Source organism: Stigmatopora argus, chromosome 13 (assembly GCF_051989625.1).
Source record: "Stigmatopora argus isolate UIUO_Sarg chromosome 13, RoL_Sarg_1.0, whole genome shotgun sequence".
NCBI classification, from domain to species: domain Eukaryota; kingdom Metazoa; phylum Chordata; class Actinopteri; order Syngnathiformes; family Syngnathidae; genus Stigmatopora; species Stigmatopora argus.
This window is the reverse complement of record NC_135399.1, coordinates 12,325,215-12,349,471: the sequence shown is the minus strand read 5'-3', so window position 1 is coordinate 12,349,471 and position 24,257 is coordinate 12,325,215. Positions and strand designations below refer to the sequence as shown.

At 40.0% G+C, this 24,257-nt stretch overlaps 1 protein-coding gene across 2 annotated transcripts in view; it reads right to left on the bottom strand.

The window, feature by feature from the left end:
• The window catches only part of tanc1b (tetratricopeptide repeat, ankyrin repeat and coiled-coil containing 1b), a 65,292-nt gene that overhangs the window by 36,289 nt on the left and 4,746 nt on the right, over positions 1-24,257 (bottom strand). For both annotated transcript variants that reach the window (XR_013304590.1, XM_077617009.1), the window contains exons 2-4: positions 20,664-20,756; positions 9,156-9,359; positions 3,764-3,868 (exon numbers count right to left, since the gene is read on the bottom strand). Coding sequence is in view for 1 of the 2 variants with exons in the window: in XM_077617009.1 (XP_077473135.1) it covers positions 3,764-3,868; positions 9,156-9,359; positions 20,664-20,756 (402 nt within the window). In the remaining variant the exon portion in view is untranslated. The remainder of the gene's footprint in view (positions 1-3,763; positions 3,869-9,155; positions 9,360-20,663; positions 20,757-24,257) is intronic.

Sequence of the window (24,257 nt, the reverse complement as noted above, 5' to 3'; positions counted from 1 at the left end):
CCCATGCTGCAAAAATAATGTCTCTTAAAAGTAGTCCTGTGACACGTTACACCATAAATAGTCTAGTTGGATTTGGATAAAATGAAACTTGATGCTTCAGCCTGTCATGAGCAGCACAGATAATTGAATCTCAAAAAAAAGTGACCATGCAGCCAATTAATATCAACAAATAACTATAAATGACATGGCATGAACAAATTATCTAAATTATCACCCTATGACAGGCCATAAGAAATTACATCCCATACATCTACTCTGTTATAAATGTACAAAATTCACTCCAGAATGCTAGCTATGGAATTAAGTCTGATTATAACTTGTTCTAAGAATTAACAATGGTTGTTGATTCATAATTGCATAAACTGCTCCAAAGTGAAAAAAACCCACCCTTCAATAGGGAGAATTATGAATCGGTCAAAAAAACATCTGCACATTGCTAGAGCATTTTATGACACAGGTGATCAAATTGGAATTGTTGGCAACACTTGCAATTAATTTCCCTTTTTTTGCGTATAATTGCAAATACAATCTCATGGAAACAGATAAAAAGCAATCCGTCAAAAATATACTGTTCTGTTTCCGTGGAGACTCTCAGAGACACAAAAGGAACGAATGTAATCAATGATAGATCAGCCATCTACAGAATGAAATCGATGCATAAAGTGCATACAAAACTGTTACTGAACCACTTCACTGTGGGTTGAGGGATTCAAAATGATCACTTTTTTTTTTTAGACAGTTTTTATAAAAGACTGGACTACGGATACATAAAAATACCAAGGTGGGGAGAATAAAAGAGAGTTACATAAAAGCTTCTGATTCGAAATTGCAGATTGTTTAAAAATAAAAAAATACTTGTACTTTCCCATCCAGAAACAGGTGTTAAGCCCCTTGCAGGCTTTCAAATAGTGTGCTTTGGGAGAGTGCATTGATTGCAGGGACCTTAGTTGATTGACGGAGACAGCGTTGCAAGAGCACAGCTGAGAGCGTAGAAGGAGTTGATCCCCTTCTTACAAATCCACCTATGTGTTCCAAAACCCGCAGACAGCCATATAAACGGACGTAAACGCATTGAGAGTCATACCTAAAATTAAAAAGCACATTCACACATACTTGCATGCATTCAAACGAAACTCGATCCCGTCTCAAAGACACAGCTATGTGAGGCGACGACTTTACTGCAGGTCAGACATGTTCCAACAACAATCGGAAACTTGACCAGAGTGAAACACAGGGAAACGAATGCATTCGAACACCACACTCAAGCTGTAATCATACATGATTGTGGCCGGGAATAACAGTTAGATACATAATAAGCCCTCTACATGAAAAGAGGTCAAAAAGACATTGTCCATTCTATCTTTTAATATCTTTTACAAAGCCTGTGCGACAAGCATTGTAAAAGTAGAATAAGACTACAAAAACACTTTCACTCTTTTAAGTACTCATCCTGCAAGTGTTTAAAGATTTTACAATGTTTTTGCCTTTGTAGAATCAACAATTCATGGTGGCGACACTAACCTTGTTTCACAAATTAACAGTTGTGAAAACCTGCCATTGTGTGGAAGTAGCAAGCAAAATAGAATTGTTGGAATATTTGTGCATCTTCTCAAAAGGGTGTTTGTGTGTTGTCCTGGCCTGACTTTTCTTTTTTTTTTTTTAAACAAGAATTTAGGAGGAAATTATACACTGGTTCTCCTAAACAAACAGCAGACCAATGTGGGTGTGCAATCCTCCCACAACTGTTTTCTATTACTATGGTGCATTATGTTCCAATAAGCATCATCCCGATCCCTGAAAAAAATTGGAAATGCCCATAAATAGATTTTATGATCTTAAAATTTATCCACAAATTATTTTTAAAAAGCAATTATGCGCTTATAACATGGTAGACAAAATCCTGTATTACAGCTGGGCTGTTAAAATTCATCATTAGCTTTTATATACTACCTCATCGTGCATAAAAATTAGCATAAGTTATCTTCCTGCTGTAATTTCCCAGCGATAAACTAGTTTTGCGAGGGGGGTCCGCTTACTTAACAACTGCAGGTGGCTGCTTTAAAAGAATACACGTAGCTTTCTGACCTCTCCAGTTCTGTGACATTAAAGTAGAACTTCTAAATTGGAATGTCCCAAGGGCTCCACAATTAGACATGTAGTTCCACTGCGACATTTGCAGAATAATCAATCTTTGATGTTGAATAAAAACTTTAAAGAGAGACACCCTAACTCAGACACCATAGCAAACTGCACTTGCTTATAGACTATCCTTGAAAATCTTTAAGCTCCATTTTCTCAAAATTCATGTGACCAACATGAGTGAAGCTAAAACCACCAAATGAATAATAAAAAGGTATTACATCATAAAATCGTTGTGCAGTGACTTACCAAACTCCAATTAAATATTTCCATATTTCCATGAAATGAAAGTCTGGAGCTGACATAAATGAACTCCCTAAACACCACGCAGCTGTCGTGAGGTAGCATTTATCCAACCTCCACTATCTGCTGATAGCCAACTCTGAGCCTAAACAATGCTCTAAACTCAGCTGAATGTCAAGACACACCCAGCGTGCTTTGGTATGTAACAGTCGCCACTGGTGTGTGCTCGCCATGTGCAACCACTTTCTATGCTGCCTTGTTCTTTGAGATAAGACTACCTGGATCGCATATGTGAAACTTCTTTGCGGAAAATCACAACAACTTAGTGGAGCCTTACTTCAAAACACACTGGTTGAGAAAGAGTTGATTGGTTGGAAAGCAAGTATCGAGGGATGTCCCGATACTGACTTTTTTTTTTTTTTTACATCCGTTCCAATCAAAATATGTTTTGCCAATCCCTCGCCCATATACAACACCTGGTTGCATATCATAAGCCTTATTTCACATCAACGATTGTGTTGTCATTTAAAGCCATTATTCATTTCACCAACATTAGCAGACACCTGTTTTCTTTCCTATTTCTCCACTTCCCTAAACCGGTCAAAAGTAGTTAAAGGAAGACAGACCTGAGCAAATGGAAACTAAATAAATACAGAAAACACACATTCTTACATTTCTACATGGTCACCACTCGCAAACAGGTAATTCAACTCCCAGATACTATCGTGAAAAACATATGAATGGTAACCCTAAGTGGACATAAATAGTGCTCCACAAATGCGTACTTTGCAATGATTTGTCTTGAATATGCAAATTTCTTCTAGAAACGAGAGGCAACTGTATTTGTTTTTCAGTTGCTAAGTAGTCAACCGCCATCACCTTCCACGTTGTGTTCAACTTTGGAGCTCAACTAAAACCATAAAGTATTAATTACCTCACAAAAATATGTGGAAACAAAACCACGAGCAACAATTGCTGAGAAATTAGAGGTACTGAAGTCATGACAGTGTGAGTGAGGCAACGCATCCCTGCCGCTCACAGGAAAATGGAATCCAAATCTGCGGTAATACAAACACACACTTTCAAATAAACACGGCACCCTTGTGTTTGTATAAGGGGTTGCATGACAGGACTGGGCTCAAACGCTGTGGTAGTTCCAAAGGACCACTCAGGTTGGAACTGATACAGTCTTGCTTTTTGGAGACCAATAGCTCTGCAATTGAGATTCCAAATCACCCACCCACTTGAGATTTTGTTTAAATTAAGAGTATGCAACAGTACAATGAACATCCAAGTAATTTCAGTGTCAAGTGTCCATTGTTTTTTTATATTCCAACAAGGGAAAAATGACAAAAGACAATGAAAGAAAAGCCAAACTTACCATTGCGGGTTAACTCCTTGTTATCACCGACCTTCCGTAGCGCTGACACAATTGCATCAGAAGGTACGCGAGGACTCTCCACGTACTTGGGCTTCCTGACTGGACCTGACACCGTGTATCCAAGAGATAGAGAGCGAGTGAGGGAGTGAATGAGAGGGCAGACGGGAGAGGAAAAGGGGGAGCCAAGACAAGTAGGAGACAGAGCGAGAGAGAGAAAGAGAGAGGGTTATTGCTGAATTAACATGTTCCAGATGGGATGATAGGTGGTGGTGTCTGAGTAGGACTGGCTTAGCCATACTCCGGTGCTAACAAAAACCATCAAACACACACACACACACACACACACATACACATACACACACATATATACACACATATATACACACACACACACACACACACACGCGTGTTGATAGCTTGGTTTTGTCTGACAAACCCAGAAATTGTCTGCGTGGCCAAAGAGTCCCAGTAACAAAGTGCCGAGCCAGCTCTGGGAATTTAACCGGCAGCAGGAAACCACAGCAATTAGCCTCTTAGGGAACTTTTTTTCCCCTTATAGAAGAGATTGAACACACATGCACTGAAGGGGATCAGAGGAACAACAAACAGACTAGCATTTTTCTTTGAGCTACCCCACAAAAGTATGCCCTCCTATTGCTATGGGGATGCATTTGAAAAGATTTATGTGCAGGTGTTTCAGAAATCTAGGACAGTCGTGCAGAGCCATTTGCGAGCAGCTAAGGTCAGAGATGACTGTGCTGTTCCCTCTGCAAGTTGCATGATACAATTAGAAAATGGCACACGGCCACACAAAAAAATGCAAGCTCCACATTAACACCATTAAGGATGAGTAAAACTGCTTAATTCAGGGCTCAAGACTGCCCAAAAAAATTGAGACAGAATAATACAGTCATGTTTGAGCAATTGGTAAATGGGCCACATATTTATTACCGTGGTGCCTTAAATAGCTGTTGAATTTGTCACTCATTTGGGCATTAATGCGAGTGTGTATGGCTTACTTGTTGGCAACTGCTTTAGGGTTGGTGAGCAGAAGACTCAAAAGCAGAGCATCTGCTACTTAGGCGTACAGTGCCATCTATGGATATTCAACATGAAACGCACAAGGGGAAGAAGCGTTTTCATTGCCCGAGGAAGATTCGAAGTGAGAGCTGCTCTCTTCTTTCTTGTTATGAAAACACAAAGCCACTTAGAACACAGAAACAAATGCAGCTGGTGAGAGCTAAATGCAGTGTTGGTAATAAGAATAGTGCTGAACACAAAAGTAAGCCTTACAATCGATTGATGGCTCAAACCTAAATGAGATGCTACGTTAAAATTTCTAACCTCAACCAACGTTCACCCACGGATGGTCAGGCACATCCTATTACCCAAGAGTCACATAGCTCCAATTATAGCAAGAAAAGATTGGGAGGGAAAAAATACCACACACGTTCTGAGTGCATTTCATCGAGGAACAGCGGGGTGTACTGTTGGAATAATCCAAACCATATGTTTTAAGTTCAGGTTTAGTTTACACTATGAAGAAGCACAGGATGCACGTACAAGAAAACAAACATGATAATCCATCCATTAGAGTAGCCAGGGAAAGAAGTAACGTTGGTGAAATCCACTAGGAATCCACCTTAAAATGTCGCTAACATCTCAATGAAATAAATGTTTCTCAATTAAAATTTTGATTTAACATTAGCATAAACACAAGATGGTAAAATATGTCACCGTTTGAGTAACAGAAACAGCATCACACCTAAATATCCTGTGGTGAAAATGCAATTCTGACCAGGGTTTATGTGACAGAACTAAAATTGAATCTCAGCATTCTATCTCAAACTGAGATGTGACAAAGTTGGAACTTGCCTCCTGCAGAGAGAACAAATTACAAAATTGTCTTTGGGTATTTTTGTTTTGCTTTTTACCCCAGATTACCACCTACTAAGCAGGGAAGGCTTGGTAAGAAAACAAAAGAAGACAGAAATTAAGTATTTCATTGCAACATCTCAGAGAAAAACAAGTTACATGGACCTATTTATAAGTGTGGTTTCAAATAAACGGAGCTTTAGATCAAGCAAGGGAACATCTTGTTCTAGCATTGTGCGTTTTTTCCTATCATTCTCAATTTGGACTGTTGACCCCACTACATTTGATGTGACAATGTGATAACCTATCATATTTACACAGCATTGAATGACAACACTTGTTTACGATAGCCATCTTTATGTTCTTAGCTCCTTGATTCAAAAAAAGATTAATTGCCATTTAAATGTGTTATTGTATCTTTGACTACTGGCTAATTCATCTACTAAGAGATAATCCATTATTCACAATAATTGCTGAACCCACTGCATTACAGACACGGTGCTTCGTGTTTTTAACATCATGTGACAGATGATTCATTTGCTTCTTCAAAAGGACAGACACATTGCCATTATATCCACAGGCTGCAGCAATTTCAACACTTGGCAGCTGTAAGATTATGACTAAACTAAACTATGTCTAACAGTCACAACTCACGCAAAAACTCAATGTATTCTGTACTGGCTTCAAACTATATTAACCACTGGGTTACCTTGGAATTTATTTATCGCATTCCCAAAAAAATAATCAATTCTATGACTGTTCATTTTACCCATTAGGTCAGCTACAGCATGCCTCTAATACAGAATGCGCAGATTGGACCTTACTGTCATTATGTTTGTTTACCCTCAGTCAACCCGGTGATCTCATCACGTCTATCGAATACATCTTCCGAGACTGCCACTCAGACAGAAGGTGAATTCGGATCGATCAAAAAGTTGGCTTACTCATAAAAAGAAAGCAAAGATAGAATGAAGGGAAGTGCAGTCAAGTGTAGTAGAGTAACGTGTTGAGATTTTCGCTCGGTGCCCATCGAAGCAACTGTCAAAAAAAAAGGGTTCCACGGCATCACAAGATCTTTCATAGTTCAGCACACTGAAAGACATCCATTATCCCCCAAAGGGACGTCTGGTTAGTGTGACTGGCCCAGGGGTGATTTCGGGAGAGCTCACCTCAGTGGCACTGAAGTGGCTTCTCTTTCTTGATAAAATAAAGTTAAAGCAAACTGGACTTATTATAGAGTTCTGAGAGAAATGTGCTAGAAGGCATGTCTTTTAGCGCAAATCGAAAAACCTTGAGGAAACCATATGACCATTTGAAAGGTTTTGTTGAGTATATCAATGATGAGGTGAGGTCAGGAGGATTTTTCAAGATTTTTAAATCTGATAGATAGAATTAGTAGTATAATCAGTTATTGTACTAAATTTTACAGTAAACAGGCATACTGAAAAGAAGTATTTTTTCAATCTACAAAGCGTTTATATAAAACTAAGTCCAAGACATTATGCTTGGTAGGATTCATCAGGAAGGAAACCAAGAACGGCACTGAAATGCTGGAATTCGAGAAAGTACAAGGCACGAGAACAAAGATGATAAACAAATGAGCCTACAAGACTGGAAAAAACCCAAGAAACTGAATATTCTCTGAACTGAGACAATAAGACTTTGATGGGAAGGATATGACGGCTGGCAGGAAACTGATTGGACAGCCAGAGACGATGGTAGAAAATGTTGGACATTACCATGGAAGAAAATGAACAGAGAAAATACAGCTCACTACATAGCACAAAAACCAAACCAAACCAAATCATTTTTTAAAAAAGGAGTAGTTCAACCAAGAATGTAAAGCAAGCAATAACACAGATGTCTTTAAATGAATGCACAGTAACTTATTTCAGCCATAGGAGGTCACTGTTGGGACATGAATATCATTGGGAACTTAACTCTGACAAGTCTAAAAAAATTAACTCCCTAACTCATTTATGAAATCGCTAGCTAAATTCACACTCACAACATATGTTGCACGTTTTCCACACTTGATCTTTAAGTCTGTAAGTGGGTCATTGATTTATTCAAGAAAAATGTCCTCACTAACATCGCTGAGAGGCTTATTAACTATTAACCCCAAAGAGGCAAGGTGCTGGTCAACACATGGCAGGCTTTTCTGTTTCATGACTGCTGATCAAAGCGGTGGCAACAAGCGCCACCGTGACTTTTCAGCTCAGGCATCCATCAAACTCCCACTTAAACTCACTCAAACTCTCTGTTGCACTCGCTGAGGTTCTCATTAAAAGAACTTTCCGAACTGCAATCGATTATCCGATGTCGTGTCCGTGGTGAAATAAAGCTAAACCGCAAAAGGGCTTTCTGATTTAGTAGGCTTACCACTCCCTTGTAAAAGGTTGAGCAGTAGCAAATACAATATTGATACAATGTCCGATTACATGACTAAATCTAACGTGATTTTTGCTTGTTTGAACCGTAAATCTCAGACATGAGCATTTATGGCAGCAAATATACTTAATTGGGTTTGTATGGGGGAAAACTTTGTCTTGTGTGATCAACCCCTAAGGAATACAATCACAGCATGCCGAGAGAATGTTTTTGTCGCACAGTTGCAACATTTCCTGCAAGATGTGTTTATTAACTGGAGGTTGAAACTCTCTCGTGTAGGTTTTCACAGGTACATGCAAGTAGAGATGTGTCAGAAGACCATCCCCCATTTCCTTGCCTGTTTTGCATAACATCAGTGATCGATGATCAGTCCGTCCTTTTTTTTGTTTGTTTAACATGCCTCTGACCCTCACACGATTGCAGTCGCTTTTAATCAGTGATTAACAAGCCCAGCCTCTTCCGCAGTTCTGGCTGAGAATTCACTTGTACGGTAAGCAATACTAAATGTTTAATCTTCATCATAAATCCATGATCTCATCAACTTCTTTTTGACTTAAGCTGTTGAATACACTCCTACAAGAAGGCACTTTGATAAGATAAAGTCTTGCACACATTAAGTGCCGGTTAACTCGACACGTTTGAGTGCAGATCAAAGCTGAAACCGGAATAAACAAAGGCCAGAAAGCCCCACAGATGAGTGCCACATGCGAGAGAGACCATGTTGACCACTTAAAGGATTTCTAGCCTCTCTGTCAAGATTTCCTAGACAGAATGCCTCAGGTTAGAACAAGTTCAGATTCCACCAGCTTTGAATGCCCGCACAGCTGCTTACAAGAGGATTCTTTGGCATGGCGGATGAAAAAGGGTCGAAATAGGAGACAATTAGTTCCACCATACACACACACACACACACACACACACACACACACACACACACACACACACACACACACACACATCTTGAAACAACTAAATATAAACAAATGGTATAGAGAGCATGAACTTAAAAGACACATTGACAAAGCTAATATTACCAATCAATTATATTCTTTAGGATACAACTAAAAAAATGGGAATTAATTTCTCGGTGCTCCAAATTTAGTTAGATAATTGAACAAAAACTTACCTGGAGATCGTTTACTTGGTCGTAAAGGCAACATGTAGGATTGTCGTGGTAGAAGAGGTGAAGAGGGCAGAGACATAGATGCTCCTTTGGCGAGGCTTAGTCTGAAAACATCATCTGGAACGTTAGAGTGGATGCTGCCAAGGGTTGGGGGCAGAGGGTTTCCTTCAGGTAGGAATCTTCTTTGGGCATTGTGGCTATGAACATCTGTTAGGGAAAACCAAAGTCTTTTGAGAGGTTTTACAATAGCTTAAAAATCCCCTAACATTGTAAAGCAAGGAAACTATACCGAGTTTTCTACTTGTTACTTGAGCATCTGACACTGCCTTATTTTTCCTCATTTTGAAACATTAAATTTAGGGAGCAAATTTATTTATTCATTCAAATTTGGCAGCCTTCTTAACAAAAATACTCGTTTGTTGAAGCAAGCAATTGATGTAAAAACGTTGACTTCCACTTGAGTGTCGCTTTAAGAAATGCAAGCCTAATTCTATTACTCCAATTTTCAAAACCATTTGTTTTTACTTCCATGTGAGGTCTGAGGCTTGAATGCAAGGAATGTAAAGCCTTGTTTCAACTTTCCACTTGGTGGTACAGTCCAGTTCAGATAGTACATGGTACTGCTCACTTCTTTATACCCTGATCAGGCATGCCTCCTAAGCAGAGTATGCAGGTGGCACCTACATAGTTCAAAGTCCGAACATAGTAGCTGATAAATCAGTAGTAAATGAAGAAATGAGCTACAGTAATACCTTGAATATTGCGGTTAATGTGGACCAGACATGGGTAGATAAAAGTTCTTATCATTCATGATGTTTACTACACTTTTGCATTCTAAGTTACTATAAACAATGGGCACATAGAGAACTTAACAGGAATGCTCTTGCACAGCTTGCACAGATGATTTACAGTCACTTGAAATGTTCTAATGATTTTACCCGACTACTACTCCGCTGAGTCGAATCCAAACCCAGGAATTTAAAAACAGGTTTTCGATGCTGAGAAAATATAGTTCTGCACGGAAAGACCGTTTAAATTATGGAGCCAGTCAGGGAGCACAGTAATCTACTGTCGGGTGCCAAAGCTGCAAACTCATCATTGCTACAATTAATATGGAGAATGGCCCACCTCAAGATAGCATGTAAACCCTGACTAATAATATGTCAGCATGCCCAGTGTGATTATAAGAGCAGATGTGGTAAACCAGAGTGATGACAACGACTTTTGCAGGTCTGAGTTGTTCTGTAGACATTAGAAGACATGCAATGATGCCTCTGTCTCCAATTTTGTAGAGATCACTGCAACCTCAACGACAAGTCGCAAACATCTTTTAGCATCCTGTTTCACCCCTCGGGGGACAAGGAGTGGTACTGGCTTGCCAGGATAATCAGAAACAGAGAGAGCCATTTTCTCCAGGCCCCTGCCACAACACAGGAGACACAAAGCTGTCCAGTGTTTTTTTTAAGGGCTACTAAACAAAGATGAATGCCAGATACAGGAAGCGGAAGGGTTGCAGTGACACCTCTGCATGGCCTCTGACATTGCGAAAGCTGTAAATGTCCCAAAGGTGTTTTGGCCATGGCTTGGACCTGCCGTCACCCTGACCTATGAAACCCCATTGCGTCCATAATCTCATACTGACTGCACCGCTGAGAAATGAACAGTGACGCGTCAGGAGTTAAAACACACATCACAAATCCCATTGAAAAATAATCATCTTCCGCATCAACCAGCCTGTGGATTTCATTTTCTTTTATTTCGTCACTCGCGATAAAGACCGCCAAGATGCTTAAACTCCTCTACTTGGGAATGCAATTGGGAATTAAGGGTTTATTCAATAAAATGACCTTTCATAAAATGAATACAACACTGTACAAAAAGATTTGGTGGACCACAAGTGCTACCTAAAGAACTACTTTTACGGCAACATTTGTTAAAATCTCATAGTGGTGAGTTCACTTAAGTTGAAACACGTTCTTACTCATTTGGGTGGATGGCTCTAAAAACAAGGGGTGCCACATAAAAGCTTTTCGTCCAAGTGCTGGGGAGCAGGCTGCAGTATGTCATGGTGACAGCACTGCCATCTGACCGATACTATACGCAGAGAGACACAAGGACGGAAACTCACCAGAGCTATTTCAGTGACTTTCCTAAACCCTGGTCGGGGCAAGGCCTTCAATTTTAGGCCCTGCTGTGGTGCAGGAAATCAACCCTTTCTAATTACACGCTGCTGCCCCAAGACCAAAAATGATTATAGTGCCATGAATGCTCATTACTTCTCATCAAAGTACTAGATGGCCATAGCCCACTAGGACCTGAACAAGCAAAATTCCAACTGTTTTCACTCCTAATTTGGAAAGTATAATGTTAACTTTGCACAACAGATATTACAAAGAGTAAATGATGACAATCTTTGACGGTTAGCCTTAATGCAGCGGATGACGAGCTCCAGCCACAAAAGGACTTGCGCTCTGATAATCATCAAATCTAGGTCATTGGGTAATGATGTTAGATGGGTGCTCATGAAGAACTCACAAGGTCTGCAAAATATTGTCATTGACAGATACATTAGAGCAACCGAAAACAAGGTGACCGAGACAATTATTTAAATATGATGGCAGACTTTTACTTTAAAAATCTGTATAACATGAAAACTAATGTGCTATAGTTCTTATGTACTGATCCATTCATTCGCAGGGGACAAGGAGATGGACCATTCACTTTAACACTCAAACCTAGGGGCAATATAGTGTTCAACAAGCCTACCATGAATGTTTTGGGGATGTAGGAGGAAACTGGAGTACCGAGAGAAGACCCACGCAAGCATGGGGAGAGCATGCAAACGCCACACATTGGGACCCTGGACCCCAGAACTGTGAGGCCAATGGGCTAACCACTTGTCCACCGGTCCACCTATTTTCAAACATGATGAATTTAGAAACTGATCTCTGATTTGGGATAGTATTATGGTCGATCACAGCTCTGAAATCAAGACTTTTCTAGGTTTTCTGTGTGATCTTGCCTATTGTTAAGATTAATGGCTCATTAAAATTGTCTTTTTCAAAAACAGCAATAGGGAAAGGTCTTGCCATTTTAAGTCACAAAATACCAGGGTTTTTATGGGTGGCACTAAAGTTGGGAATTCTGTTCCTCTAATAAATGTATGACAGTCACAAGACTGAGTTAAACATCTGCAATCTCTGATCCCTAACACAACGCTGCATTAAAACTAGCATTCATCTTAAGCTGATACAACCACAAGGGTTTAGGGTTACTTTGAAAAATGCTGTCAAGGAACACAGTATCTAGCTACATTAAAGTATGCCAGCAAAAACTTTGCTTAAGGCCTTAAGTAAACTGTGTCCGAAGGCAATGATGGACCAAAGCACAGTGGAAACATTTAGTGCGGTCAAAGTGTCTTTTTTTAAAGGTCAAAATGGACACTGACCAAAGACAAAAAAGGACCAACTGGACTGTTAGCAGCAAGTCCAGAAGCTGTGTTTTCTCTTGGTTTGATGTTATGTATGCCAAAAAGTACACCATTTTTGGAGGAACACATGTTAGTTGTAAAACTGCCTTTAGTACACAGAATAGGAACAGGCACTGGCTGTTCTTATTCTAATGGTCTGCCTGCAGTCCCGACCTTCCTTATTAGTGCAGTGACTTTCAAAATGTGTATCACAGCATTTTTTTAGTCTAATATTTTGGTCTTCTGGTGCCATTTTGCTTTAAGGTTATGCTCATGTATGCTATTACATGGATGCATCTAAGATTTTGGATTGCAGTACAAGTTAATTATAATGTAAAGGCTATGAAGAAAATGAATACGGGCTATAATTAATGCAAATTCTTTCAGGGTACAAACAAAGCACAATGTCTATAGGACAATCCAGCAAAGGGGAAATTCTCCCGCTAGACTGAGTGCCAATGTGGATTCCCAGTGTACTTCCGAGACTTGGGTGACACTCTGACAAAAGCTGTCACGGTTAACACACTACCAACTCACAGTAGGGAGAGAGAGCCGGTCAACAAGGACAACAGAATGGGGGAGGGTCTTGAGTGCAAGTTTCGAATGATGATGAAGGGCGGGTTAATGAGATGTAAATCTGTCTAATTAAATGTTTCTTTAATACGTACTTTAAGGAAATTTGAAATCACAACATCTGTGTTTAAAAGACAGCTTTTCGCGTGTGGTGTCCATTTATTTGGGTTGGTCCTTATACATTCATTCTACCTTACGTTTGTTTGTATAATCAGTCCACATCCCCCCCTTTCAAATATTTACACCATGGCATAGCACTTTGATCGCAAACTATAAAATTGTTCCTAAACTTTAAAAGGACAACTGATCTATGCTGGTGGTCTGCAAAGAAGTACGCAAGAAGTTTTCAGCATTAGCTTGGAAGAAACGTGAGCTGTTCCTGAAGCGCAAAAATGCTATGCGTTCGTATAAAGGGGGGGAAAAAAAGCAATATTGCTTCTTTATGGGTCGCTAATGCCACCTAAGCATGACACGCATGATAGCAGACTGCTTCAGATCAAAACAATAAGAATGAGTGGCTCTGTTCCACAGCTCTGAAGTGGCCTGCGCTCAGGAATGCCTCCCTCCTGGCCCCAGGGGAGGACGAGGAGGAGGTGTGTTGGGGGATCTAGGGGAGAAAACGTGGATGAAAAGGGGGGAGGGTGTTCCTCCGTGACATTTCCCATATCTTTCTCATAAAACACCAGTTTAAATGACCATGGAAATAAACTGACTCGTACTTGAAAAGGACAGAAGATGTATGGTGGCATAGCACTTAAGTTGAATGAGTTGTACATGAAATTGGATCAAAATCTTCTCATTTTCAATCATGCAAGTCTGAGGAGCAGATTAAAGAGTGTCAAAAAATGTCCAAGACTTGCTACTAAAGATAAACACTAGACTACAGGTTTTTTTTAAACATAATCCATTTTTTTTATCCAGCCAGTCTTACAAAAACCTTCTTGCCGAATGGGGAAGGTGGGAAGGGAAATTGCCACTCTAAAAAAGGATGTAATTCACACTATTACAAAGATGATGCTGATGTAATAAAATCAAATCTGCACATCCAAGTTATGTTCACATCATTCTGTGTGAGGTCCAATCTATCTGTGGACGAATGCTTAGTCTGGCATGTGGTTTACTCCAAGAGCAAGACAAATGACACATCCACTTCCACAACAGATGTACAAAAACCACACAGGAGGTATAGAAGAGAACTTACTTCCAAACAGATCATGACATAGAGACACATACCAAGAAATCAACATGATGAGGATCTGTCAATGAGGCTTTCCAGCATGTCACACATTCAAACCTGGGTCAACAACAACCTGGTCAAAATGGTAAAAAAAAACTTTTGAATTCCTTCATCAACCTCAAGGTGAATGAAGGCTCTGATGGTGGTTAGTTTTAATGCTGTCACTGTTTTTTGTTGTAATGTCCAGATGTACAACTAATTAACACACCATTTAGAACCATTCCATGGTGGCACAAAAATACTACAATGCATTTCTTTGCATAATTGCAACATAACTGGGGTTCATGTTGCCCTCATGATATGGTGCAATCCCAATAATCTGTCATTAGCACAGATCATTAGGCAGAGCTCCTTCTTAGGGCCAGGTGAGGTCATGAGAACGCCTCCAACTGCAGGGCAGCAGCCACTTCGCCAACATTGAATGGACATGTTTGTAAGGCTGTCCTCCCAAAGCACCAAATCCCATAAACAAACATGGATCAGGGCAGTGTAGCCGTGCACCATTCTGAAACATAAATTATGGGGACGTTTTGCCCATTTAGTTTCAATCAAAATTTCTTTGATCACCAAAAAAGGTCATTTAAATTGAATCAAACTGTTAGTACATGACTCATTGACATATCTAAACGAAATTAGCCTCAAACCAGGAATACACAAATCTCTTCAGATACTCATTCAAATTAAAAGGGTGTACTTTAGGTAGGCCTTTCATTTTGTATGAATAATTATATTGGGCAAAACTGACAATGGAATATAATACAAATGAACATTTAGAGATATTTCAAACTCTTCTTTGGAATTGACACTAACCCGTCTCCCTTTGAGGCAGGGCACAAAAGCAACAAGGGGTCATTAGTTCAACTTGTCTCAAATCCTCCTGAGCCATGCATAGCAAGACATTCATCTGCAGACACACTTACAAAAAAGGCTCTATGCTCAGATATGTAGAAGGTAGGATAGAAAACGAGGGGATACCCGCCCCACACCCCCCCACACACACACTAACCTGAACAGAGGTCTCCACAGACACTCTCAAAGCACTAGTGTCTGTCTTTAAAACTAACTGCAAAAGTGTAAAGCTTTTCAACAAATGGTAAGACTATTGTCAATGCACTGCTATTGAAACCAAGTATTTTAACAGTGAAGCTTTTGGTAAGACAATCAGAAAATCCCGATGTTATAAAAGTAATAACTGAAAGATCCGACCTAAGGAATGTGTCTGCCAAAGTAGATCACAGTGTAATTATAAAACCCTGTGGCCTGCTGACCCCTTATGCCAATGAGCCTGTGACAGTCACTATCACCATTTTCAAAGTACCCTTCAAAACACTGTGGCATAAAAACTGATAAAAGTTGTTGTGCCTTTGCTACGATGTATGAAAACACTTGTCGAGATCGTAGATGCATAAGTGTCAAGAATGCAGTATGAGTTCGGACTGATATCTCGAGATGCTTAAGAAAATAAATAAAAAGGTATGTGGTACAAATCAGATCATGATCAAGGTGTTTTGATTTTTTTTATTGTTGTTTTTGCCAAGTGCAAATATGTGTTGAAAGAGAGTTAAAGCAAACGGAAAAGAGTTAGACTGGTTGGCCAGGATCACAGCCTTCCCAAGAGCCCTTATTATGCTTTGCAAAAGCAGAGAGCGGGCGTATCTAATGTGGATACACCTGAGGTTTGTGGGCGTGTTCATGTATGTGTGCTTATGCATGAATTTGTGTGTAACCAAAAGATGTGGTTTGAGCGACGCCCTGCTAAATCGTTGCCTGCTGGGCGCACAGTGCATTGCTAGCCATGTAGGCTGCAGTGTACTCAATGGTTCCCTTTGTAAAAACCCTCACATTCTTTGCTCCACCTTATTAAATCCTACCTTAACAGTCTGGAGATGAAAATTTAGACAAACATGACTGGGAACAAAAAAAACAAACACGAGTCCAAGAGCTATAAGACGTGTTTGAGAAATAAATATGTAAGAAGGGAAAGAAATTGACCCTGAAATCAATAAAACTCTGTTTGGATTTGCAGAATGGACATTTGCCGAAAAGTTATTAGTTTGAAACTTCATTAGTTCTTATCTGAGTTTGTGTGGTACTACTATGACGTTTCGCCTGTGAGTATAACAAACTATATGTGTTTGGCTGAAAGCCATGCACTTGTTTATATGCCTTGGCGCATAAATTAGAGGCTTCACTGTGAAGCACATGAACCAGAACATGGACATTTAAAACTTCCTTAACTGATGGTAAAATACAAAGCTTATTCCAGCAACTACATCAAGAAAACACCAAACCTTCCAGCACCTTGATCGCAGTACCACTTTCAAATAATAGAAACTTTGAGCAGGGAGTAAGACGCCCTCGAAGAAAGTTTTTAGAAATTCTGAACCACAGGACAAAAATGGCTGTGGTAGATACAGTATGGCTTGAGGAGAGGCAGCTACCACCCAGCTGTTCGTGGAGAAAGACCAAGGCTATGAAGGCAGTCCGACACTGGAACCAGTGGGCAGACTTTTTTTGGATCCGTGTTTCTTTTTATAAGTCACACAATGTCTATACAGATGTGACATTAGTAAAACCCACACAAAGTTTGGACTATGTTTGGAAGCATGCACCAAAAGCAGAAAGGCCTGAAAACGCTAAAGAGGCCTTAATGACGGTATGGTGTAACTTATTTTAATTCACATAGAAACCCATTAGTTAGTGCATGACAGTTAACGTTACTTCTAAGCTGAGTATTTTACTAAGATTCTTTGATTCTATACATGCTTTAAAAAAGTGCAAAACTGTGGACCATTTTGTTTTCTTACAACACAGGTGCGGTTGCTTCAGGAACACGTCATTACCCCATTATGGGAAATATGTGTATGTACATGTTATTCATAGGTCTGTAGATGCCTTAGAAACTTAACTTTCTTCAGATGAAAGCTGTGCTTAGTGACAAAAATAGTGGAGTGTGAACCTTTGCAACAAATCATTGTTTCGTGTCAAAACACCAAGAAACTCACAGAACTGTTGAGACAGCACAAGTACCAGTCCCAGCTGAGGCAACACATTTCCGTTTTAATGGGCCCCTACACTTACTCTCACGCACATACATATACATTGAAGTTTCTTGCGCTTGAAAGGTCTCATCTACAGTATAATCTAATTGTTCCCTTCATCTTTCACCTTCTTGCGGAAATCCAAATGTGGGTGTTCCAAATCAGCCGCTTGCCCATTAAAAATGACATTACAAGACAAAAAAGTGAGTAAAGCAGTGAGCTAATTTCACATTCTTGTCTCGCTCTGCTTATCCTCACTTGGCCCTCATTAAATTTTGTGCTTAAGCAGAGAAGTCACCCCCTGCCATCCAAGACCATGTGGATGATGAAAGCAAGGCAACCCTGGCTGCAATTTGCGCTGCATTTGAAAGCAGAAAAGCCACCCGAGAATGGAGATTTCTGGTTCCAAGTGAGCTGTCAATAAAAAGGACGGTTAATTGTCTAATATACCTGTTGACTAATCTGAAAACCGCTGAAAGTATGCAAGTGGTAATCTGAACCAAAGGCGGGGAGAATGGCTGAAACTTTTCTTTCCCTAGTAGACCAACAACAATGTCTCAGAGTGAGGTGCATTAATACCCTCCGTCCCAAACCCGCCCAATGAACAAAGGAACGACAACATCTGCTGTATCTATGTATGTGTGACCGGGTGAGAAACAGGTGAAACCAAAGCGCCTCTTAGGATGCCTAGGAATGTGGGAGAAACACTGCCGGACAACTGTTTGGCAGCTGGCTGAAGCAATTAAATCACTGGATGCGTAGCTCAAGGTGGAAACCGCTTTCATGCATTACCACACTGTCAGTGAACCAAAAACTGTGTGTCGGAATTTGACATGGAACCCCCCCCCCGTTCAATGATTTGGATAAGTATTTCAGGATCACCCAGTACCGGGTATTAAGGACATGGTAAAACTGTCTGGAAACTATTAGAATAAGTCGGAAACTCACAAGTGTGAAGACATGCATGTCAGACCTTTAGTTTGGGCAGTTTGGCGTTTCATTTAAAACTGAAAAAAAAACAATGAATCAGTTGAAATGAGGCCCGCTGAGAAACAAACCCCTTCCATTTTCTGAATTGTGTCATGGGTGTCCTGGAGTCTATGCTGTACACTAATTGGTTGGCAGCCAGTCGGGAGTCACATATAGACAAAAAGCCATTTACAGTCACATAAGTAGTACCTGATTTGTCCAGTAGAATAATGGTTAAAAAGTGGAAATAAACGTACACGACCAGTGAGTCATTTTGGTCAGTCAATAAGATTCCAGCTATAAATGAACATATACCCATTTTCAGGCTCATATACTCTCAGATGAACCTTTCCTTGTGCATGTTTCCATCAAAAGCAAACCAGCATCCCACTTCCACCATGGCACGCCATAAAAATGTACTTAGAAGGGACTCTAGAGCCCAATCCAGTGAAGAAGGAGAGTAGGAATCTAAGAAGAGAGACCAAATTAGCTAGCTGTGTTTTGTGGTAGTGGAAATGTGGCGGTCCCAAAGGAAAGCTAATGACTTCAGTGGTATCTGGCATTGGAACTGAGTTTCCTTAACTGCTTTCAAGTTGTCTCCAGTCAATAGTCACCATATCAGGGGCCACATATGCTGATGTATCACTGCAATTCTACGTCCTATAGGAGTGTTTCCTTCTAACTTTAATGGCCAAATTAAATGTCTGCAAGCTCAGAGGATATATTCCACACAGATAACCTCCAGTACCTTGCTTTATTGACATATTTGCAGTCTCCACGGGGAACTTCATGAAGTGAGATCAAAATGAAATCAAAGCAACCACTGCGAACCGGTGTAAACCTAAATCGATCTAATTTAAGTTTCATAATTACACATCCTTAGATAACGTGTTTACTGGATGCTATTATTTAACATATTTAATAACTATTCTACTATTTTGACCCACATGATTGTCTATTTAAAACGATGGACGCCCAAACACTAAGAATGGAAGAGAGTGTTGCGATTGGTACCCCCATGCCCGGCTACCAGAGGGGAAGAGCTTCTCTGTGACCTCTCATCGGTCTTGAAAGCCTGAAACAATCAAGAGGAGTTGCCCCTTTTATTGTCCCAGCATGAGAAAGGGAGACGGGGTCACCGGGCCATGACAGATAGTCTACAACTGGAAGAATGAGGCCGGCATAAAGGAGCCGTAAAACGCTCTCTCTCTCACTCTTCGAGTGTGAAGCTGCATGCGACAATTAGATGCAGCATGCAATAATAAATCAAACCTGGAAGAGTGAAACAACTCACTAAGACGGCAGAATTGTAAGACTTGTTGTATCTTCTTCACGCAGCATGGGGAAACAAGGCGGTAAAAACTGTCCTTGGGTGATGATGCAAGCCAAGCCACGTAAAAGCAATCCAAGCAGAAATGGCCACAATTCAACACTGTACTAGCAAACTACGTGTCAACAATTGTACATTCAAAATAACTTATTGGAACTCACGCTGTCATGTATCCAAGGAAAGACAACATCTGCGACGAAACAAGGGCAAGTCTGTTATTTTAACCGCAGTTTCATAAATAAATAGCAGCAATAAAAATGTCCTATTCTGAACTGAAACAAAAAGACGATGCATTTTGGAATATTTACAAAAACATGAAGTGACAGAAGCTGCGTTTTATACTGCCTCTTCTCAGCGGGAATTGAGCCCTTGCTGTTCCGCCTCAATGTTCAACATAAACCGAACTCAATTGAAGAACAGATTAAACTGTCACAGGCTACTTATATTCCAATTCAAAATGCAGTAAAGAATCCTGCCGTGGCTCAAAAGAGCTAATGGGCAAAAAAATCTTTCTACTTTTTGTGTGCTGAACTTTTGAGAGGTCATATCAAGATTATAATTGATTAACTAAACTCTCGGTGAACCAACTTTTCAGTACCCATTAAAAAAGTGCATTTAAAAAAAAAAATATATATAGGGTCTAGTTCATGATTAATTCACCCCTTTGCATTGTAATCAGCAAATGCTAGTTTATCGTTTGTTTCAAAACAATTACCTGAGAGTGATTTTTGCTCCCAATCTGCTGATTGGGGATTTTTTTTGAAAAGTTAACAGTTTCATATTTTCTTGCCACCTGGTCAAATATATTAAAATAAACCAATCAGAAATGCCATTATGTGCCATCTTTAGAAAATACATTTGTGTTTCTGGTACCTCCTCATCTTGAACATACCTGAATCTTTCTTGCTGGCCTTGCCCCCGTCTCTGTTCTTTTTCAGCACTGCCTTGAACATGGCACCACTCCTGGAGTCCTCACTGTAGAGACCTTGAGGAAACCGCCGAGAGAAAATAATGAAGTTGAATGACCCAAAAGTTCAGCATGGGAAAATTACACACAATTCAGCAGACAAAACACCTCCATGCTGGAATGCTATGCAAGATTTTAAATCACATCAAGCGTGTTTTTTTCCTTTGGCTTTTTAGTGATACCACCACACAGAAGGGGAGCAGGTCAAAGAGGAAAAGTGCGGTGATATCCAAAGAGGCGTGTATATTGATAGTTATGATTTCTGTCCTGCCTGTGCAGTATGATATAGCAAAAGATAGAAAAAGTGGTGCAGTGCTGCCTGAAAAACACATAACATTATCATGTGCACCCAAGCAAAAATATTCTTTTTTAGAGTAGCAATTTGGATAATATAGTGGGCGTGGAGGAAGAATTAAAAGGGCAGGTATTTGCATAATTTCAAAATCTACCATTTGTAGAATTGTTTAACTTGCAAAAGTAATTGCAACCAAATAAAGAAACTAAAAATATTCCTCACGACTCAAAGCAGAAATTATCTGATGGCAATGAGGAATGTAAAATGTTATTTGACTGTACAATTTATTTTGATAGAAATAGTTTATTTTCTACTGGGATTTATCCTTAGAAAAATAATTCAATATCAAAGGAAATCTGACTCATTTAAAACCTGAACTCAAAAAAGCGTGCAGATATTGGATGCAACTGAGCTGGCAAATGGCAACAGCCTGGTGATTTTCCCACAGCATTCCTAATTCTGCAGGTCACCAGTGCAAGAGTACATGGAAAGAATGCTTCAACACGTATACAGAAAAAGAGCACATGGTGTTATCTTGCTACGGAGGAAAACACTGAAATGCCCCGAATTCCATGTGTAATTGACACTGTGTGACTAAACTTGGCCGTTTGAAATTGCGTTCACCGGTTGTTCACCACCAACGAGTGATATAACATCAAGTCAAAGTCCAACCTGGGTGTGCTTGTTTATCATAGTGGGAGTAATAATCCCATGGAAACAGTAAATAAATGCTTAACTGAACAGCAGCAGTAGTGCTGTGCTTATTGAGAAACTTGGGCGGGCTTACTGCTTTCTGCTGTATTAATAGAAGGCAGGGAATCATTCCAGCAAAGAGAAATGAACGTCCCCGTCCAAATAAGGCCCTGCTTTTTTTTCCAGACAAAACACAAAAAGTCCAAGCATTCTCAACAGCAGAAGCTCGGTTTACGGTTGCTGTGGGAGAGCTTCTTAATCTATCTCTTTCTGTCCTTGATGAGGTCAACTGAAACAGTGCTCTGGCTGGTGTTTCTGGATCTGGAGGGCTATAACGGCTCTGCCATGTCTGCTCAAATGGCCCAAGTTCAGTTTACTAAAGAGTTTAGTGGCCTTATAAATAAAACTGCTACTGCTTCACAAGTCCACTTTCTGTTAAAAACAGTAAAATGCAATGATTACAATGCCTTTCGTATAAGAAGATACTTATTTATAGAGACATTATCTTCTAAGTACCATCAAAGTAAAATTTAAATAAATAATACTGCCGAATACTGGCTTTTGAGTTTATAAATATTATTAAACTACATAAAAAGTTGTTTTTTTCCCAAATTTTAAACATGATTCTTTCCACTAGGCTGCACTTACCTGATTGAAACCTTATATTGTGCCTTAAGGTGTAATACAGCTACATCTTTGATCTTTTTCAGTAAGTTTACTAACATTGAGGTTAAATCATTAACCTCAGTTACAAAGCCCCTATGAGGGGGCCTTCTGGTATTCCAACAAAGAAGTGAGAATAACACATTCACAAGGCTTTGTGGACACACTGCTTGATGGACACTTAATGTTTACATTTGCAGTGCATGAGCTGACTGTTAGGCAGCCTATAGAGCTAATATATCAGATGCTACGATTCGATACTCATTGTCGGTATTGGTACCCAAAAAAATCATATTTTGGAGTATCAGATTTTGTCACAAGATCGGATTCGATGCAGTGGTCACGTGTTTTTATCATCATCGTAAATTTCGGCTGCTGTAATTCACACCACTACGCAAACAGGTCCGCTGAGTGGGATTACTTTTCTTTGGAAACAAATGATAGTAAAATAACGGGGTGGAATATTTGTAAACAGAGCACTTCTTGGGGTGATGCCAGCTAAGCTCACCATAATACAATGGAAATCTGATTTGTCATTTATTGGTTACATTATTTTGTGCATTATTTGTACTGGTTTAAAAATATTGTGAGAAAGACTAGATTGCATTGGAAGTTACAAAATAAGCATTGGGACAAACCTAAAACAGATAACATGAAAGCCTTAGAAGTAAGTTGTCAAAAACTACAGAAAGGACCTCACTGGGCAGGTTTTCATGAAATGTGCCGAAATAGGAAACCTGTGTTGTTAAGCGGTACCTTAAGGCTATCGCCGTGCATGTGATATCAGATCACTGCTGACTTGATGGAGTTCAGATCAACAGCGATTATGAAGAGGAAAAGAACACCCCCTGCACAATGCTGGCCTGACATGCGGTCAGTGGGGCCCATCTCGCGTTTACAATAGTTATCAGAGCACACCGCTATATGCATATGATTGTTTGTCTCAGGTGCCTCTGGCGTGGAAGCGATTCACGTACAAACCTGCTTTGTGCGGTTAGTCGGAAGACAAAAACGAACAAGCCAAAGCTCGGATCAATTTCGACATAACTGCAGTTTTTTTTTCATCTAGGGTGGCTTAACCAGTCATTACGATTGAAAAATTGCACTTGGCTCTTGAAAAGTCATCAAAGTTAAGTGCTGTCTGGATGAGGACAGAGGTTAATCCATTCAGTGGCATCAACGGCAGTAGATGTGCAATCCTTTTGAACTGCTTTGATTGCCTGTGAATGATCGATGGTTGACATTAAATCCTTGAAAACATCTCCAAACAAAATAAAACCTTAAATACAGATTTAATTGCAGGGTTTTGGCCTAAGTTTGCAGGCAGAGAGAGAATGTCGGACCATCACATGAAAGGCCACGGTGGGGTCAGACACTTGCTCTGTCACACTCTTCAATGCTTCGGGCTAAGCCTGTGGGAAGCGCACACGGTCCTTGATGATCTATTCACTGGGTGCAGAAAAAAAAGCTGGCCCAGCTTGCGTGCTGTGATGTGCATAAACAATGGCCCGTCAACTAACACGAACATTAATGGAGGAAGTGGAAAGACCAAGGTATGAAGGACAGCTATGTCTTAATGTCAGCCATTGTAAACAAATGTTACTATTCATGCCAGCCTTAGAGGAAGAGAAAGAACAAAGGGCAGACATTTTTATGTCACAGGCCTACTCGACTGGCTCAAGTACATCCTTCCCAGCCCCACCTTCCTACTTCCTCCAAATGCCTTAGCTCTCCAACTGCAGAAAATGACATTTTACTAGGCCGGTATCTTGGCTTCAAATTTTAATTTGCTCCATCACCACCTCCTAACTAAGTGGAGTCAGATAATTGTAGACGACTTATCTGCCCAAGCCCCAATGAACTGACTA